Source organism: Lates calcarifer, linkage group LG1, assembly GCF_001640805.2.
Source record: "Lates calcarifer isolate ASB-BC8 linkage group LG1, TLL_Latcal_v3, whole genome shotgun sequence".
In the NCBI taxonomy this organism is placed as follows: Eukaryota; Metazoa; Chordata; class Actinopteri; family Centropomidae; genus Lates; species Lates calcarifer.
Window position 1 is genome coordinate 23,001,761 of NC_066833.1, and position 17,578 is coordinate 23,019,338.

At 40.9% G+C, this 17,578-nt stretch overlaps 1 protein-coding gene across 1 annotated transcript in view; it reads left to right on the forward strand.

Moving 5' to 3' along the window:
- Positions 1-17,578, forward strand: part of itprid2 (ITPR interacting domain containing 2) — a 35,751-nt gene that overhangs the window by 7,869 nt on the left and 10,304 nt on the right. The window contains 11 exon segments of the mRNA XM_051072475.1: positions 47-89; positions 2,146-2,195; positions 2,453-2,506; positions 6,742-6,781; positions 7,323-7,418; positions 9,053-9,112; positions 9,220-9,367; positions 9,944-10,004; positions 15,613-15,720; positions 15,917-16,289; positions 17,021-17,237. Coding sequence (XP_050928432.1) covers positions 47-89; positions 2,146-2,195; positions 2,453-2,506; positions 6,742-6,781; positions 7,323-7,418; positions 9,053-9,112; positions 9,220-9,367; positions 9,944-10,004; positions 15,613-15,720; positions 15,917-16,289; positions 17,021-17,237 — 1,250 coding nt within the window.

Consider the following 17,578-nt stretch of genomic DNA (forward strand, 5'->3'; position numbering starts at 1 on the left):
TCTCTCTCTCTCTCTCTCTCTCTCTCTCTCTCTCTCTCTCTGACAGGGCAAGTTCCTAACAATATCACCAGCTGGCTGATTGAATGCAGGTACAGTTTCCATTTGCCACCTGTTTAAAGGACTATATCTTTTTTTAAATGTTTTTTAATGTCCTGTTGTAGCCTGCTCACTACATGTCATATCTGTACTTGATGACACATCAACAAAAAGCAGACTAAATGTTGACAGCAATGGATTACTTCTCTGCAGCCAGTTTCAAGTTGCTGCAAGTTGATTTTCTTAGTAATGAACTTAAACCAGTGACTACCTGTAAGAAGAAAAGAAATTCTCAGTAATTCCTGAAAAACAGGCAGTATGGTCCTCAAAAGCCTTTTCTTGCTTACTGGTTTATTGATGTGTTTTCCTGGTTTCTAGAGGTGTGTGTATTTAGGAGCAGTGTTATCAGCTGCTGACGTAGAACCAACACGCAGCCACGCCTAGACATACAACACACACAGAACACACACACACACACACACACAAAGCAGACCAACGCCCAGGGATACGGCACATTGAGCTGGGAAGGAGAAGAAAGAAGGAAAGAAAGAGAGAAAGAAGCTGACAGTAGACTGGAAAGGAAGGCAGAAAAAAGAAAGAAGGGTAAACAGAGGAGGGGTTCCTTCTGCTGAGTCAACACTGTTATCACACACACACACAGTATTAGCTGCTGTCACTCACAACCCTCTGACTCTGACGTGTCCACTGCAACATCACCATGGAAACATGACCAGCAGAATCAGAATCACTGGATACTATAGCAACAGTCACCGGGCAGGGGCCAGGGGCCAGGGGCCAACATGGCTGCCGGTGCAAAGTGGGAGGGTTAGTGAACACTGCGGCTGCGCACTGTTATACAACTATTTGTGTGTGTGTGTATGTGTTGAATAGTGCCATGAAGTTTGTCCCATTGATAAGAGCTGCAGGTTGTGTAACAGCTCAGTGTTTCCAGCGCCCGACTGCAGACCGCAGCTCAGACCCGCTACTGTCAGCTAGCCTGACCTGTCAGCTAATTAGCCTGGGACAACTAGTCTGGTCAGTGGAGCTCCTGGGATAGGTTCCAAGAACAGGATATAGCCTGGGATATTTAATTTTGCCTGGTCAGTTGCTGACTACAATAAGAAGCCTGGCCTGATGAGGAGTTATTCTGAGATAGTTAACTTAAGTCTTGGGCTGTCAGACACAAGGGTGACAACAGCACCACTGTGCTCTGAAACTCATTATTTCCAATGCCTTGTGCTGCGCCATGACAGTTTGTTGCTGCATTAAGCAAAGTGCTAGCACAGCATAACGTGCGCTGGACCCAATGGTGAGAGTAATTGTGTTGTGTCTGAAAGGACCATTAGCCTTATGTAACAGTGTCAGTCAGTTAGCCCAGGTTACTCAGCCATAGCTACAGGAAGCTAGTCCTGAGTTACGTAGCCTCAGCCTGACAGGCACTTTGCATGGGTAATGTTGCCTTAGCCTAACAGGCACTTAGCATAGGTTATGTCACCTTAGTCTGAGAGGCACTTAGGAGGGGTTACTTAGCCTTGGCCTGACAGGCAGTTAGTATGGGTTACTTTGTCTGACTAGCATTTAGCTGGTAGTTAGCCTCAGCTTGACAGGTTGTTGTGATATGTAGTGTAGCCTGGTCATCCTGCACAACCAGGCTCTAGTCTGACCAGATGTTAGCACTGGATATTTGGCGTCAAATATACAGTGGATTTAGTTTGCTCTATATCAAAAAGGACTCAGTCTGGGATTAGTTTGTTTAATATTTGCCAGGGGTTGGTATGGGGTTATTACTTTCAGTTTGACCAGGAGTTAGCCTGGCATAGATAGTGTTACTGACTGACTACTGAAAGATGCACGTTGTTGCAAGTTGACACATCCTTGCTAGTGTGTATCCTTGTCTTCTTCTCTGTGGTGTATCTTGTGTGTACTTCGGGCGTCATAGGAAATGATGCTTAGTGAGGCAGTTGGTGTGTTTTGCTACATGTACTGTGCGCTAATCTGAGCCGACCTAACCTCACTGATAGAGTGGTCTGTTGGATCTTTATGTTTTAAATGGTCAGTTAATGGTTGGGTTGATATTTAACTCTTTCAGTCTGTTTCTCTCCTGTCCAGGACTCCCCTTGGAGCCTCTCTGGATGATCAGAGTGCTTCTCCCAGTCGAGGTAATCAACATTTTATGTGTGATTATGTATTTTTAGACAATGTGAAAATCCTAGCCTGTGAGGACCCTAACTGTATGTTTATGACTAAATACTTGCAACCAGTCATCACAACTTGTTTTTTAAAGCCTGGTTAACCACAGGCATTATGTGTCAAAATTGGTTGAGAAATTTCTCTCACTCTATATTACTATGGATATGTTACTGAGAAGATTTCATAACTTTACTGCTTTGTGTGAACTGTGTATGTGTGAGAACAGGAGCACTGAGGAACGGCTGCAGCTTTGAAGATGACCTTTCACTGGGAGCTGAAGGTCAGTACAAAGAAAACTCACAATACAAACAAGATTAGAGATTTCTGCTCATTGTTAAAAGTTTCCCCCCATGCTCTGCTAATTTTATATTTTAAATGGCACCACCAACTTAAGGAACATTTTGACATTTTGGGAAATCTTTTGGTTCTCCATTTTACCCAGAGTCAGTTAGGTCTGAGTCAGAAAGGTTTATTTTGGTAGAGCTACACCCCAAACATTGATCATTATTAACACAGATCAATTATTAGTCATGAAGTCTATGATTCAAACCCAGTGTTGTCAGATAAATCATCAACTGCAAACCTAACTGTAATGGAACTAGAGAAGTGTTATCGAAACAAAGGGCAGACAATCATGATGCATGCCCTATGTTTTCACCTGTATATCTGGTTGCCCCCTCAGTGCTTTCAGCTCTGGTAGTGAATGCTAGTGAAGCTGCTTCTCCTACTGCAGTCCAGTGTGATCCTCATTTGTACTTTCAGCAGTCATTCTGGAGAGGAGCTCTGCAGGCAGATAGAATTTTATTTGCTTTATTTACCTTATTTACTATGTGCTGTTAATGCTGTACAACAATGGGCTCCATGTCCACTAACTTGGCTTCCTTGAACAAACAAAAACGACAATGTCCTCACAGCGGTGGTTAACTCTTTAGGCTGAAAATAAGCCACTGTTTATTTTTAAACATCTAATTCGCAGTAGACTAATCAAAGAGTGAAATTAAGACTGGTTTAAAATATCTTTATCAAACTGGCCCCATGTCCTGGAGTCTGAGTATGACTTGCTCATAACATGTTGTGTTGGACTTAAGTTCAATCCAGCGCTCAAGTCATGAAGGTGTGACTGATTTCCATTGTCTCGCAATAGCTGTGGATCCTGTTTGTATGTCCAGTCAGCACTGTAGTGTGTTATAGCAACACATCTGTAGATTTTTACATATAGACCTAACATGGACAGAGCGAGAGGCAAACTGAACAACGTACTTTTGTAAGATGTTATTCTGAGACTTCACATGTAGGTTTTTTGATGAGCTATGTTTGAAGTGACTAATTTTTAGGTGCACTGGACTGTAGTTTAATGGCCAGACTGATGAATAATACAGAACTTGTGTAGTGATGAATAAGCATCGGTAATGATGTTTTATTATTTTAAAAACAAGTATATAGTACCATACAAAGATTTTCAGCACCAAAAGTAAAGTGAAGATACTTTCAGAAATAATACCATGAATAGTTTTTATTTTTGCATTCATTAAAAAAAAAAAAATGCAGTAAACAGGAAAATCCTAAATCAAGTCAATCTTTGGTGTGATGACCCTTGTGGGGGCCATATCATCTGTTGCAGGACTCTTTGTTCTTCTTGGCTCTGAAGAGCTTTCTAACTCCATGTTTGGAGTTGTTATGCTGCATAATGAATCTGGGCTCGATCTGATACCTCCCCCATGGTATTGTGTGATGGATAAGAAACTAAACGTCTCACATGCCTGAAACCTTAGTGCTGAAATAGTGCTGCATGTATAGATAAGATCAAGCAGGAACCACATTCTTATAACAAAATTTCTGCCAACCATTTTGCATGTGTAGGCTCCGACCACATCACTCGTCACATGGAAATGCCAAGCTCAGCATAGCAGAGATTGGGGAGTGATGGAAGAAACCTCACCGTGTAGGGTCAGGGGGAGTCATAGACTTACAGTCTTAAAGTGGATACTGAGAGGGTGTACGCTGGATGTATGTATGTTTTATTGGAAGAATATACTAATGCCGAGTGAGCGTGTTGGCAAACTCCAGGTGCCTGAAACAACTAATAGGCTTCACTTCATGAAATGAAGAAGGTGTGAAGCTGCTTCATATGCAGGAAGGAACTAAATATAAATAGATAGATGCATTTTCTGCAGCAGCTGACTGACTGATTTAAAGGGCCTGTACGTTACCTCTAAATCTGCTGGTTTTAGCACGGGAAGATTTTGGGGATTACCTTAAAAGTTTGCACGGGCACACCCTGTATTTCTTTTTTCAAACTCAGCCAGTCTGAAGATGTTTTTCATGAATACAACTCCTGATGTCTGGCAAACACAATAGTGTCAGTAGAATCAACAGAACGGCGAGTGTTTTGCTGCTCCATCTTCATTCCTCAGTTCTGTTTTTTTATGATGGAAAAGTAAACAGTCACAGAGGTGTGGAAACACAATTCATGCATGACTGACTGTCCTCGTGGTGTGTGTGTGTTTTCGTAATTCCTGTGATCTGCTGTGAATGCAGCAGTAATGGCTCTCATAGCAAGAGGGTGAATTTGTTATTGAGTGAACAATAGACTGTAATTACTTTATGCTGAAGCACTGAACACTGACATGTTGTAAAGCTCTGTCGTGTGTGTGTGTGTGTGTGTTCGGAGGGTCAACTGGTGGAATGAGGGACTGAATAGATGCTAATGAGTTAATGCTGAGAGGCCAAAGGTCATGTAGATCTGATCACTAACATCGTGTTCAAGAACAGTGTCTCCTACAATGCAGTTACTTGCAGTTAATGTTGTCCAATTTGAAAAAAACAACCACAGCAGCTGCTCATCTGCTGTCACTCAAATATAGTTCTAAAACAATTAATAGTTAATAAATTGATGATTGATTTATTATCAATCTTTCAATAATAGCATGTCCTCCAACCTGAATGTTTGAGTTGGTTGATTTCTGATAACTCTTGAGAGTGTGAACCAAGGCAGCAAAGTTTTGTCGGAAACTGCAGGGCTGGGTGTTAATTATCTATTTGTTTGTCACCATGACATGCAAGTAGAAATGTTTAAAAATGTGCACAAATAGATATAGAAGTTAGGTGATCACATAGAATTCACAGAATAGAAAAAACATTTGGGTGGGTTAGAGTTACAGTAAGGAAAAAGAAGTGTACAAGTAATTACATTAATGCATCTAATCATTTTAGTGCATATCAAAGTAAAGGATAATGTATAGAGATTTGGAGCACAGTGTAACTTCAGTGCCACCAGGGTTGAACCTGTTCTTCTTGTTGTGTTTTATGGATCTAAATTTTGTGTTATGGTTTAAGAATTCAGAGGAGCTAACTGGCTGTGTGGGTTTTGGTGAGGTAGTTGTTAAAAGCCTGAGCTGTCTCTTAAGCTGCCTCTGTTTCCTGTGTCAGCTAAATATCACCTCATGTTAGTATGTCCTCACTGTGCCTTAATCATGTTGAGAGTGATATTTGACTGAAGTGGCTTTTGTCCTCTTTTGAGATGTCATGTATGAACAGATCCTAATGGGCTGTAATGATGTCAAATGATGTGAAGACAGGATGGGAGGGGATTAAAGTGTTAATGTGGGAATAGGATGGAAGTGAATTAGTAAATTAAAGGGATGAGAGTGAATGGGATGGAAGTGAATAAGTGAATTAGCGTAAGGAGGCAAGTCATTGTCGTGTTTGGCTTCCTTAATCCGGCTGTCTGTTAGAGAGGAAAACACTGTGGGTTCAAAAAAGGAAGAAGAAATTCAGCTGAAATGAAGTGGAAAAGAGAGAGACACACTCAGACCCACAGTGGCAGAGTGACAGGTCTCGACAGGTTCTTCTTAACTGAAAAAGAAAACAACTGTCACACCTCCAGCTGGTGATGACTTTCACTTCTCTGACAAAGTGAAGGTTAACCCACCTTAGCTTTACTTATGAAGTCAGAATGACAGCAGATTTACCGGTAAAAAGTTGTAGCAATTTTTTAAACAGCTGATATTTGGTTTCAGATGGAAGTAGACAAAAAGCAGCTCCTCACTTTTAGCAGGTGACTGTTGATTATCACTGAAATGACAACTGTTTGTTGTTGTTGTTTTTTTTTTTTTTTTAATCTGCCAAAGCTAGCTCACTAATGAGGTGAGCATTAGCTCAGTGAAGTGGTTGAAAACACCGTCGCTAGCTGATCTTCTTAAAAAATACCTCTAGTTGACTGTTTTAAGTGAGGAATCTTGTGAAAGACACACTTGAATGTGCACTTGTCACTTCATAAATGATATGATGCTAAGAAAACTAAGGCTAAAGCTAATGCCCATGCACAGTCAGCATCCTCGTTTGTAGATGTTTTGTGTAGAAGACATGTTGTTTAAAAAAAATTATTGACAGATGAATTAATAATAAAAATAATCCTTATCACAGACTAATATGTTCGTTTACTTCAGTCTAATTAACACCATGTTGTTTTTATTGATACATGAATAATCTTAACTTCCTTGTTCTTCTCTGCAGCTAACCATCTTCAGTCCAGCAACAATAAAACTGAATCCTGGTGAGTTTGATGTTTTTTCTTTACATTCAATCATGACTGGATTAACCTCCTGAAGGGTCTGGGGCAAAAATTTTTTCAGGGGCCTCTATTTTTACACACTGTACAAGGCAGTTTTATTATTCCCTCGAGTACCCAGAAACCAGCCAGTGCTCTGGAGCTGATGATTAGTTGACTGACAGATGATTAATAATGAAATCAATCCATTATTAAAGAAAAATACTTGTCATACTTATTGATTATTAAAATAACTGATCTTTGTAGCCTTGCAGTAATTCTATGAGGAAAAAATACAATCTTTGTATCTGAGTGCTAACTACTTGAGTTACAGAAACAACTGGAAGCATTTTGATAAAATGAAACTTTAAATGGAGGAGCTTAATATAAACTAAAACAATTTAGGTCTTAAAACTAGGTTTTGACACAGAGTTCCTCTACAAGTCTGATGGGGGATGGAGGTGCCAACATAGTTTCAGATCTCTTCAAGTTTCTCTCTTTCTGTCTGTATTTGCATGTTAATGTTTCTTTGTGTTAATGTGTGTAGTTTTGGTCTTGCGGCGGATCAGAAGAGGAATCAGTATAAAGAGAGAGGAAGAAGTATGAACTCTACAGGATCTGGGAAAAGCAGCACTGTGTCCAGGTCAGTTCACCTCTTCAGTCCTCAGTCAGACTCATGGAGGTTTCTGCAGGAAGTAACGCAGTGATCTCAGGTAGAGAGGGGAGGAGACACAGAGGGCTGTTTTTAAACTTCAAACCAATTAAATGACACGACGGAGAAATCATCTGTACTGAACTGAACAAAATTGCAATCAGAGGTGTTGTTATTGAAACACCTTACAATAGCCAGCTTTTTCTTCTAGTACAACATAACTTTCAGCACTGACTGTGATAATTTGTGCAAAATCTGTGACTGTGTTAATTTTGTTTATTTTTCAAGTTGATCAGCTTTTAAATCAACTTTTAAAACTTTTGAGGTAATTTAGGAAAAGGGTCATTACATAGTTTGTTTTTCAGCATTAAAATGTGCTGCTTAATGGATTTGTATGGACCTCAGGGTTGGGCTACAGTCACAAGTACACAGAGCTTAATTTTAAAAGGTCATAAGCAAACTGGGAACCACTAATATGAGACTATGTAAGAATTGTGTAAAGATGTGAGGATATATTCTCTCAGTAGCTGAATCTACTTAGTTACTGTATATATCCTGCAACAGTAAAGATTTTTCTCAGAGCACCTTTGACTGGTTTGAATAATAACAACAGCTCACAGTGTCAGATCTCCTCATAGAAGCAGGTGTGGTCGGTAAACTAATTCAATACATGTCTTAATGTGTAGGTGCACTAGTAGATTCATAGTTGAGCTAACTGTGTGGTGGATATTAGAGTTATTGGGAGGCTGATTTATTGGTGGTGGGTGGGGGGCATGGCTGACGGTGCCAGGATTTGGGCAGAATTGGAGGGGAATGGTGTATTGCGTGTAATGGGCTGTGGGTGGTGTGTCATGTGTAATCCATCCTCTGTTGTACGTTGTTGATGGAAGATTTGAGAGACTCTTGGGCTGTGTTCAGTGTGACAAAGTTTTGCAGCAGATCGAAGGATTTTTCAGATTTCTGTGTCTGTCAGGATGAAAACCATTCAATTCATGGTGAAAAGCCAGCGGAGCGGTGATGTATAGAAACACCACAGAGTTTTCTCCAGCTCCATTGAACGATAGCTTCACAGTTATTCAAGTCTGTCTTAAAACAGTAGTCAGGTGCCCATATGTATCTGTAGCTATTCATAGAAATTATGTACACAACCTTAAGTGCACCATCCACTCCTGTAAAAAAAACAAGTTGTCTGTTTTTTTTGCAAGTGCTGAATGATTCTTTCCAGGAATCTGTGATCTTGTAATCACAAGGATTCATGCAAATCAGACACTGCAATTTGTGTGACAGATAAGGCAAAGCAAACAACAATGGTTGCAGTTACTTTTTAAATGCCGCTGCAAAATGAACCGCACTTGGGTTATTTTGGGCCACAATAATCACAAGATCCCAGAAGGACTGATCCTCTGCTGCTGGTAAGGTTTCTGCTGGTCTGTACCTCCTCTACGTGGGACTGTGAGGAGCTGGGAAAGGGGCAGAGCATTGTTGCAATCTCTATGGAGGCAGAGCCATCGCACTTGCTAGCTCCCTTACTAACTAAAAATGACCTAACTATCTCACTAACAGATTAATCCACTAACAGCAAGCTGTGTGTGAGAAGTACTAACTGACTGTCTGTGTTTTCATAGTGTTTCAGAGGTGGTGGAGCAGTCACAGGAGCAACCAGAGGAGATCCTCCTTACCCTGCGGTTAGACTGACTAAACTAACCAGCAGACTAACTCACCAGCCAACTCAGTGACCGGCTGACTGACTTACTGACTTAGTGACTGAATGTCTGTGTGTGTGTGTCCACAGTGTATCAGAGCTGCTGGACCTATACGAGGAGGACCCGGAGGAAATCCTCTTAAATCTTGGTTTTGGTCGTGAAGAACCCGATCTGGCCTCGAAGGTTCCCTCCAGGTTCTTCAACAACAACTCCACAGCGCGAGGCATCGACATCAAGGTACTGATGACAGCAGCGTGAAAACATTGGGAACAAACTTTAAATGAAAACAAATGTAGTGTGTTTTGAACTGCTGGTGACCCCAGGTCTGCTCATTTAAAGGTTCCTAACCCTGATCACCCACAGCACGGAAGTCTTACACACAAACACGCTCCTTCACAACCGCACAGCCCCGTCCAATTTCATTATCTAAACAAAGGCTAATCATGCTAACATTTGCTAATTGGCACTAAACACAAAGTGAAGGGAATGTTATTATATTTTACAGGTATTTGGTCATAAACCAAAGCATAGTAATGGACACATCAAAATTCATTCATTAAGATTCATCCTCTTGCGATCATAAACGTCTCTACAAAATTTCATGACAATCCATTAAATAGCTGTTAGGAGATTTCAGTCTGGACCAAAGTGGTGGTCCGCCTCTAGCATGGCTAAAATCTGTCCATTTAGTTTTTCCTTGCTGTGGAGAAACACACCTCATTTTAGCTGTAAGGGCACGAGTCTGCGTCCTGTCTTGTCAGTACCATTAATCACTGATACAGTTTTATAATGCCATCACTTCCTCCCCTGCAGGTTTACCTGGGAGCACAGATGCAACGCATGGAACTGGAGAACCCGAACTACGCTTTGACTAGTATGTATCTCCATAATGTGTACAGCGTTCCTGTATCTGTTCTAGTGTTTATGAATGCACTCTACTGTCCGCATCTTCTCTAGTGCAGTCAGTTTCAGATGGGCAACAACACCCAAACACCTCTCTAGTGCAGGTGGAGGGTTAACCATTTTAGTAATGAGGAGCTCAGAGGTTCATGTCCTGAAACTGTAGACAGAGGAAGTGAAGTTCAAATACTGTGTGTGTGTCCTGTTCTCAGTGCTATTGTGGTGTTTTGTGGGGTCCTTCAGCCCTTTTAGCTGTTCTGCCAATTGCCTGGACAACACCACCAGAGAGGACAAAGATCTGTTTGTCCCGGACACACACACACACGCACACGCACGCACACACACACAGACCTGCTCTGCTAACATCCTGGCCTCTTTTTGTTTTCAAACTTGTGTTGTGCATGAAGGTACTGGCTTGCTAAATGAACACACACACACACACACACACACACACACATGCACACATACACACACATACACACATACATACAGGCTGATTCTCTTCTTCTTGACAGCTTAACTGCCTTGGTGCTGTAAAAAACACAGCTTAACCAAAGATCCTCTGTGTGTGAGAAGATGAATCACTCCGTAGTTGAATGCACCTCAGGCCTTGGCAAATGATTTGATTTTACACCTTGATGGCTATTTTACCGGTTTGAAACTCATTGCTGGTCTCAGTTTGTTTGAGATAAACAAGACAGTTTATAAATGTTATCCAGCCAAATGGTCCTAACATTTTTGCTTCAACATGGAATTAATTTGGTTTTGACTTGGATTTATATCTCTTCTCTTTTGTTTGGGATTTTTAAAAATGTTTTTTGGTGCAGTAGTTTCATATTTTTGCCACTATTTGACAAATATCCAAGTCTTATTTATCTTATGTGGCCTGTCCATTTTGTTGTTTGTTCTATTTCTGTTTTTCCTTTTTCTTATTTACTTCCGGTTGCTGTTGCTGTCCTGATTGGTTCACACAGACTGCAACAGGATGTCATAGGGTCTGACAACACCACATCCACTACAGATAGATTAAAAATACAATTGTACCCATTTACAAATAACTCAACTAAATTACTTTGTGTTGCAGCCGCTTGATGTTTCTGATGGTTCACTATCCATATGATAATGCAGGTTATTAAGCTATTTACATTATTTGCATTCCTAACATATAGATAAATGAACACAATTTTACACACAACTTTTCACCCAACCTTTTAAGAAATACTTTTATCTAATCGGGTTCTTACACAGTGGGAAGTCCATGTCATGGTGAAGTTTAGAAATAGAATGCTATCACTCGTTTTGAACACCCATAATCAGAAATGTTCTGTTATCTGTAATCTGCTATGATATCATGTAGTTATAATTACATAATAATACACAAATACACACACACTCTGACCATACACCATGACTGTTTTAACAGTGATGTGATCCTAGCACTGTGTAGGGGAAATGATCAAATTAACACCAATATTTAAATGTAACCTTTATTTAAAGACACATCTCTCACTTTCTTCCAGCTATGGTGGCCCTTTCACGCTGAATGTTTTGTTGTGGAACTGGTCATATATTTGAGAAAAATGATGCTGCAGCAAACACAAGCAGCAGATGTTCACCTACATACAGCAACACATTCCCACCCCAGGGGTAGACAGGAAATAGAAGGAGACATAGAACTGGGTGCATATTCGTTATTGGATCATTTTGTCCAAATACCTGAAAAACTGCATAAAACTCTAATTGACTGTGGCAACTCTAACTGGTAAACAAACTGATCTCTGATCAGTCTCACCATTTGTTCACAGTTCAGGTTTCTTTTCAGTCTGTTGGTCAAAGGCTACCAGAAGTATTATCCTGTATGATAGATTTCTAAAGCAAAGAATCCGATGCAGTGCATTGTGGACACTGAGAGTGGGCATGACTGCTTGTACATACATATTGTATCCAACTGCTTATCTCAGGATCACAGCCTAATTCTGTTGTTATCTGCAGATAACAACTAAATGGGTCACAAGCTGTTTGCTGGCATGCATCGTGAGTCTCAGGAGTCTCAGTGTAGTCAGGAGAAGAGAAGAAAGCATTGTTTGGTGGAACCAGAGTTTGATGGGAAGTATCAAAAAAGACACCGGCAGACAGCAGCGCAAGATCATACCAGTCAGGTCGAATAGCCCCCACATGCAGCTGGGTGGGTTGTAAGAAGCTGTGGTTCATTTGGGTGGCTATGAAAGCTGTCAGTCGAACTCTGGTGCAAACCTAGCCTTAGCAACTCAGCCAAGACCACCTGGAGAGGAGCGACTTGGCCTGCTTCGAGGTGGTTTTAGTGTGGTACTTTTGTGGTGTAAAAGCAAAACAGACTAACCAGGGTACCTAGGTGGAGCAGATACAGTATGTCACTCAAAAACTAAACTTCTATCAAAACCATCTGCTCATTGTGAGAGCTGTGATCTCCTGATCTGTGTATGTCATGTTTCAGATCTCTGCTTCAGATCTTTGGTAACACATACTTAATGAGTCAGTATGTGAGTGCAGTCTATCAGTGAAAAGAAGTGTTGCGTGTGTGTTAGGCACTAAAAGTAAAAAAAAAAATGCTGTAAATAGTAGTTTATCAGTTAACCTCATACAAAGTGCAGTAAACAAAAAAAATCTAATTCAGGTCCATATTTGCTGCTTCCTTTATTTTTAAAACAGCACCACTTCTCCTCAGTGCACTTGTGCACAGTTTTTCAAGGTTGACAGATACAGCACCTCTGTCTCTTCACGTAATCTCAGACTGATTCTGTGTTGCTGGGATCAGGACTCTTTGGGGCCCAGACCATCTGTTGCAAGACTCCTTGGTCTTCTTGTTTCTGAAGATCTTTACACCTCTGGCCGTCCATTTGGGGAAGTTGTCATGCTTCAGAATGAATTCAGGACTGATAAGACTCCTCCCTAATGGTACTGTGTATGGATAAGAATCTAAACATCCAAGCCCACCTGAAACTAATGCACAGTACTGTATATATGACTACGGTGGCAATATGTTAAAAAAAAACAAATTAGTCTGCACAGCGTGACATCTGACCACAGCTGAAGGCAAAATGAATAGCAGGCACCATTGAAGTTAGGATAATGGTGATATTTTTGGACTAGGGTGTTTCACAGTGTTGCACTCATTTGTTCACATGAAAAGTGGTGAAACTGTGTGGAGAAAGTTCAAACTGTAGTTACTCTCTCACCTCCACACACCTGGCCAAGTGCTCAATAAAGTGGAGGTTATTGTTGTTGTTTTTGGAAGGTTTCAGAAAAAGGCGGACGCATCTCGCCCCATGCCTGGCACTGAAAAGGTGTGGGGGAGGACGTTTAAGATGGTGGAACCTTATGTTGTAAATGTCTGGTTTAAAACTAACTTTATGAAAAGCGTGCTCCTTTAACAGTCTCTGGTCTGTCTGTGGTTCCTGGAAGCTTTCTTCTTTTCCAGAACATTCTCGTACTGTCCCATCGTTTCCCTGGATCCTAGACACGTGTGTTGTTTGTTATGTAAGCGCTGTTCTCACCATCAGAAAGAATCTCTTGGGATGAAGAGTAGAAAAAAGAGGGAGTACGTGTCGTTTTCTCTCATTCCTCACTTCCTGTTTTATGATCCTAAGAATGAGCATTAGTGCAGAGTCAGCAGTCAGCAGGAAACACACTCACACAGCATTACTATCGTCACACACGGCTGCTGTAATGAGAGGTTCGTGTTCTGTAGTCGTATGCAGATGTGTGATTGTTTGTTTGACTGACTGGTTTGTAGTTTTGATACATGTAGTTTTGCTTAACCTGTGTTTTAATATCAAAGTTGACATATTAACATCTTACAAAGATGGTATAGCTGACATTTTAGCAAACCATCACCTGTGTTTACATCCAGCATACACAGAACATCATTATCATTACATTAGAGTTGTGTTTGTGTCCATCTGATGAATCCAAGTCCAATTTTCACTCTCCTTTTAGCTTTGGTTTGGTTTCTGCTAACTCCACTATCTTTACCAGCTGGTTGGTCTTGGTCTGTTGGCTGTGTGGGGGTTTATGAGGAGCTTCTCCACTGAAAACAGCGGCCTGCTGCTGTTGGAAATGAGCTTAATAACAGTATTGCAACTGAACCATACAATAAATATGCAATGAAAACCAAAAGAAGGAGCTAAAAAAGGCTCAAAAGCTGTGGTACACTGTGGGCTTCAACTTGAGCCTTGGGCCTGTATTTGTTAATGTACTTATAAACTGGCAACAAAAGTATGCAGAATTAGCAATTCACTGTTCCTGTTTACAGTTCACCCATAGATGTACACGCAACCTTAACTGGATTACTTTGATTCTGACAAAAACTAAAAGAACATGATGATTCTTACGTGAGTTTTATGACTCTGAGGAGTGTGATTTTGTCGCTCAAATTGTGGCAATCTGGTGCTAAAATTTTATAGTAAATTGGCCTAGATATTTTTGTCTTCTTAGCTAGTTCTTTGTGTAGCTCAGTTGTATGTAGCTTTGTTGTTTGGGCAAAATGCATTTTTAAATATCTCTCTCAGATCTGATCTCTCAGTTCACCTGTACTTTACAGTAAATATGTGCCCATTTTTGTCCCTTTATCTTAGCAGTTAAAATGCAGTGTAAATTGCAATATCTGTAGTTGGATCCTGGGGATCCTTGTTGCATGTGAATCCCTCTCTCTCCCCATGTTTTCCATCTGTCTCTCTAAAATATGCAGTGAATTACCTTTAAAAATGTATGTAGCAGTTTTCTCCCATCCAGTCTATTTCCTCTATTTCAGTCCTTCTGCGGTATTTTTCTCACATAAGGACAATGATCTAACTTAATGCCACCAATGAAATTTAAAACTTTTAGGAGTTAGAGGTCAGCGTAAGGTCACAGTTGAGACAGTAAGAGAGCAGGCCTGTGTTGTATTTCAGGTGGTAACATCAGCGACTCATGGGGCGTTTAAAGAGTGACAGAAGACAGAGGTCTGTGTTTCATAACAGACTGACAAGTATTTAGACAGCGAGCGATGGAGGGGAGGAGGGGAGGAAGGAAGGAAAGTATGCAAGTCATCATCCTGTTAAAGACAAGACTGACAGCTCGACTTACACAACCACAGAAGGAGAGGGAAGAAGGGAGGAGTGACTTTTTGCAATTCTCTACTGTAGAAACTTAATGAATCCCAAAGTCCTTTTTAAAATGGAAGAAGCAGTCAGTGGGATGGCATATATTTCATCTGTTTCCTTTTTACAAAGCTAGCTAGCTACCTAGTTACATTCACGACCTGTTAAAGGTGTCCTGGGCAAGAATTTGCTGCTGACCCTGTGCTGTGTAACCCCTCAGCTCCATGTTCCCATTAGGTCCAATGCAACCAGTGCTCATGAGCTGGAGTTATATATCATTTTAAAAGGTTTTTAAGTAATAATTTGATGAAACACAACTTGGATACACATCATTGGAGCACAGTTTAACCTGAAATAATAGATCTCTACATTTTGACACAGGAGTCTTTCACAAATTTCCCCACATGAAATCATCTCTGTGAAGCATTTTGTGACTGTTGGTTTTTTTTTTTTCCCATCTCTCAGGTCGTTTCCGTCAGATTGAGGTCTTGACCACAGTTGCTAATGAGTTCTTCCAGCTCTACAGTCAGGTTTCTGGTCAGCCTGTCCAGTGCATCAGCTCCAGGGACCAAGGTAAGCATAGCAGCTACTGCAAATTCTCAAATTGGAAATTTCTTATTTATTTACCCACAGAAAAAGTTCTACATTGCAGTTTTAAACAAAAATGTACTTGATAAATATACTGTCAGTTCATGTTAACGAAATACTTACTATATTTGAACGTTAGTGTTTTTTTCTTCTGATGTGTTTGTCTGTTGGTCTCTCTCAGGAGGAGAAGGAAGAGAAGGGGGAGGTGATGAGTCGACTCCTGTTCTGAGGAAGACCAACTCTGCTCGCAACGTCGCCAAACTCCTCAAGAAAACCATCAGCAAACACAACCTGCTTGCGGCTGCCAGCGAGTCACCTGAAGCACAGACACCTAACCAACACACACAACTGAACGGACACACCTCCGCTGATCAAACACACACTAATGGTCACGCACACGGCAGTCCAGAGCGGAACAGCTGCTCTACGGACCCTGACCACCAGACGGAGACAGTCAGTCAGAAACACATCCGCAAGAAAGACAGCCGTTCCCTTGCGACGGTTACCGAGGAAACCAACGGGGATGGAGAGACAGATCGGCTGACGGACAACAGGTACTGATGAACAGACAGTAGCTAATCTTAGGTAGCTAATAATTACAGGAGTTTTTATTTGTGGAAGAAGTTCTCAGATCCTTTGCTTAAAGCTAAAATATGCAACACTCACATATTGAGTAACAGCTGTGAGCTTGCAGCCCGACTCCCAGTTTTAACTATTTCATATACACATTGGTAGTTAATCCAGTGGTTCCTAACCTAAGTGACCTCTCCAAAGTGTCATAAGATAAATCTGAGAGGGTGGTGCAATGATTCATAGGAGACAAAAGAAGAACACCACTTCAGCTAAAAGATCTAATACACAAACTTTTTGTAATGCTTTTGTCTTTTTTGTGAAATGCTGGTTTAGTTGACCTATTCAAATGAAACCATGTGAGAAGTTTTTGGTGGAACTAATAGCAACTCACAGACACCTGAAACTGACAAGGGGCCCAGATTAGACACTGTTTTCTGTCATAAGAAGTCACAGAGCAAAAAGGTTGGAAACCAATGGTTTAATCTTTAACAATACATTGTATTTTATGTTTTTAATTTAAGATCTTAGGTTGGAACTAGTCAACTAAAGCAGTCAGGTAAATGTAGTTGTGTAAAAAGATTAATATTTACCTCTGAAATGTAGTAAATACTCAAAGTACAAGCACCTCAAATCTGTACTTAGGTACAGTACTCAAGTTAATGTGTTGCCAGTCTGTATTTTTGCTGCTGAGTAACATCTGACCTCCCATCAGTCCTGAACAGAGTGGCACTGGACCAGCAGCCAATGGAGAGCATCAACCAGAGTCAGCGGACCTTCAATCAACCAATCAGAGAACAGAGGAGGGGACGCAGGTGGTCAAAGACGAGAAGAACTTGACCTCGACCCCAGAGAAAGCTCCTCACATCCTGGCCCCACCTCAGCTAGCCCAGCTTCGCACTGAAAACGCAGACTCTTTCGACATGGAGGAGGTATGGTGTTCTCCAGTGATCCTCTTGGGTTGGTGATGTTCTTCTCTGTTCACAAAACCATCTCACAATACTACAATAACAGGTTTTAGTTGACAGTAGATGTTGTTCTAAAGCAGGTGTGGGTTTGTTCTAGGTGCATTCAGGTGGTATTTAAAGTGAAATTTGAGGGTGGGACATCTTTTGACTCTCAGTGGAAAACCAAGGCAAAAACCTGTTTGACCATTCTGCGTGACGGAGTAAACACACCAGGTGCTGGAGATAACCAGAGGGACAAGAACATCAATCATCAGTCATTCATTCCTTTAATCACAAATCCATAAAACAGCACAAACGTGGTCACT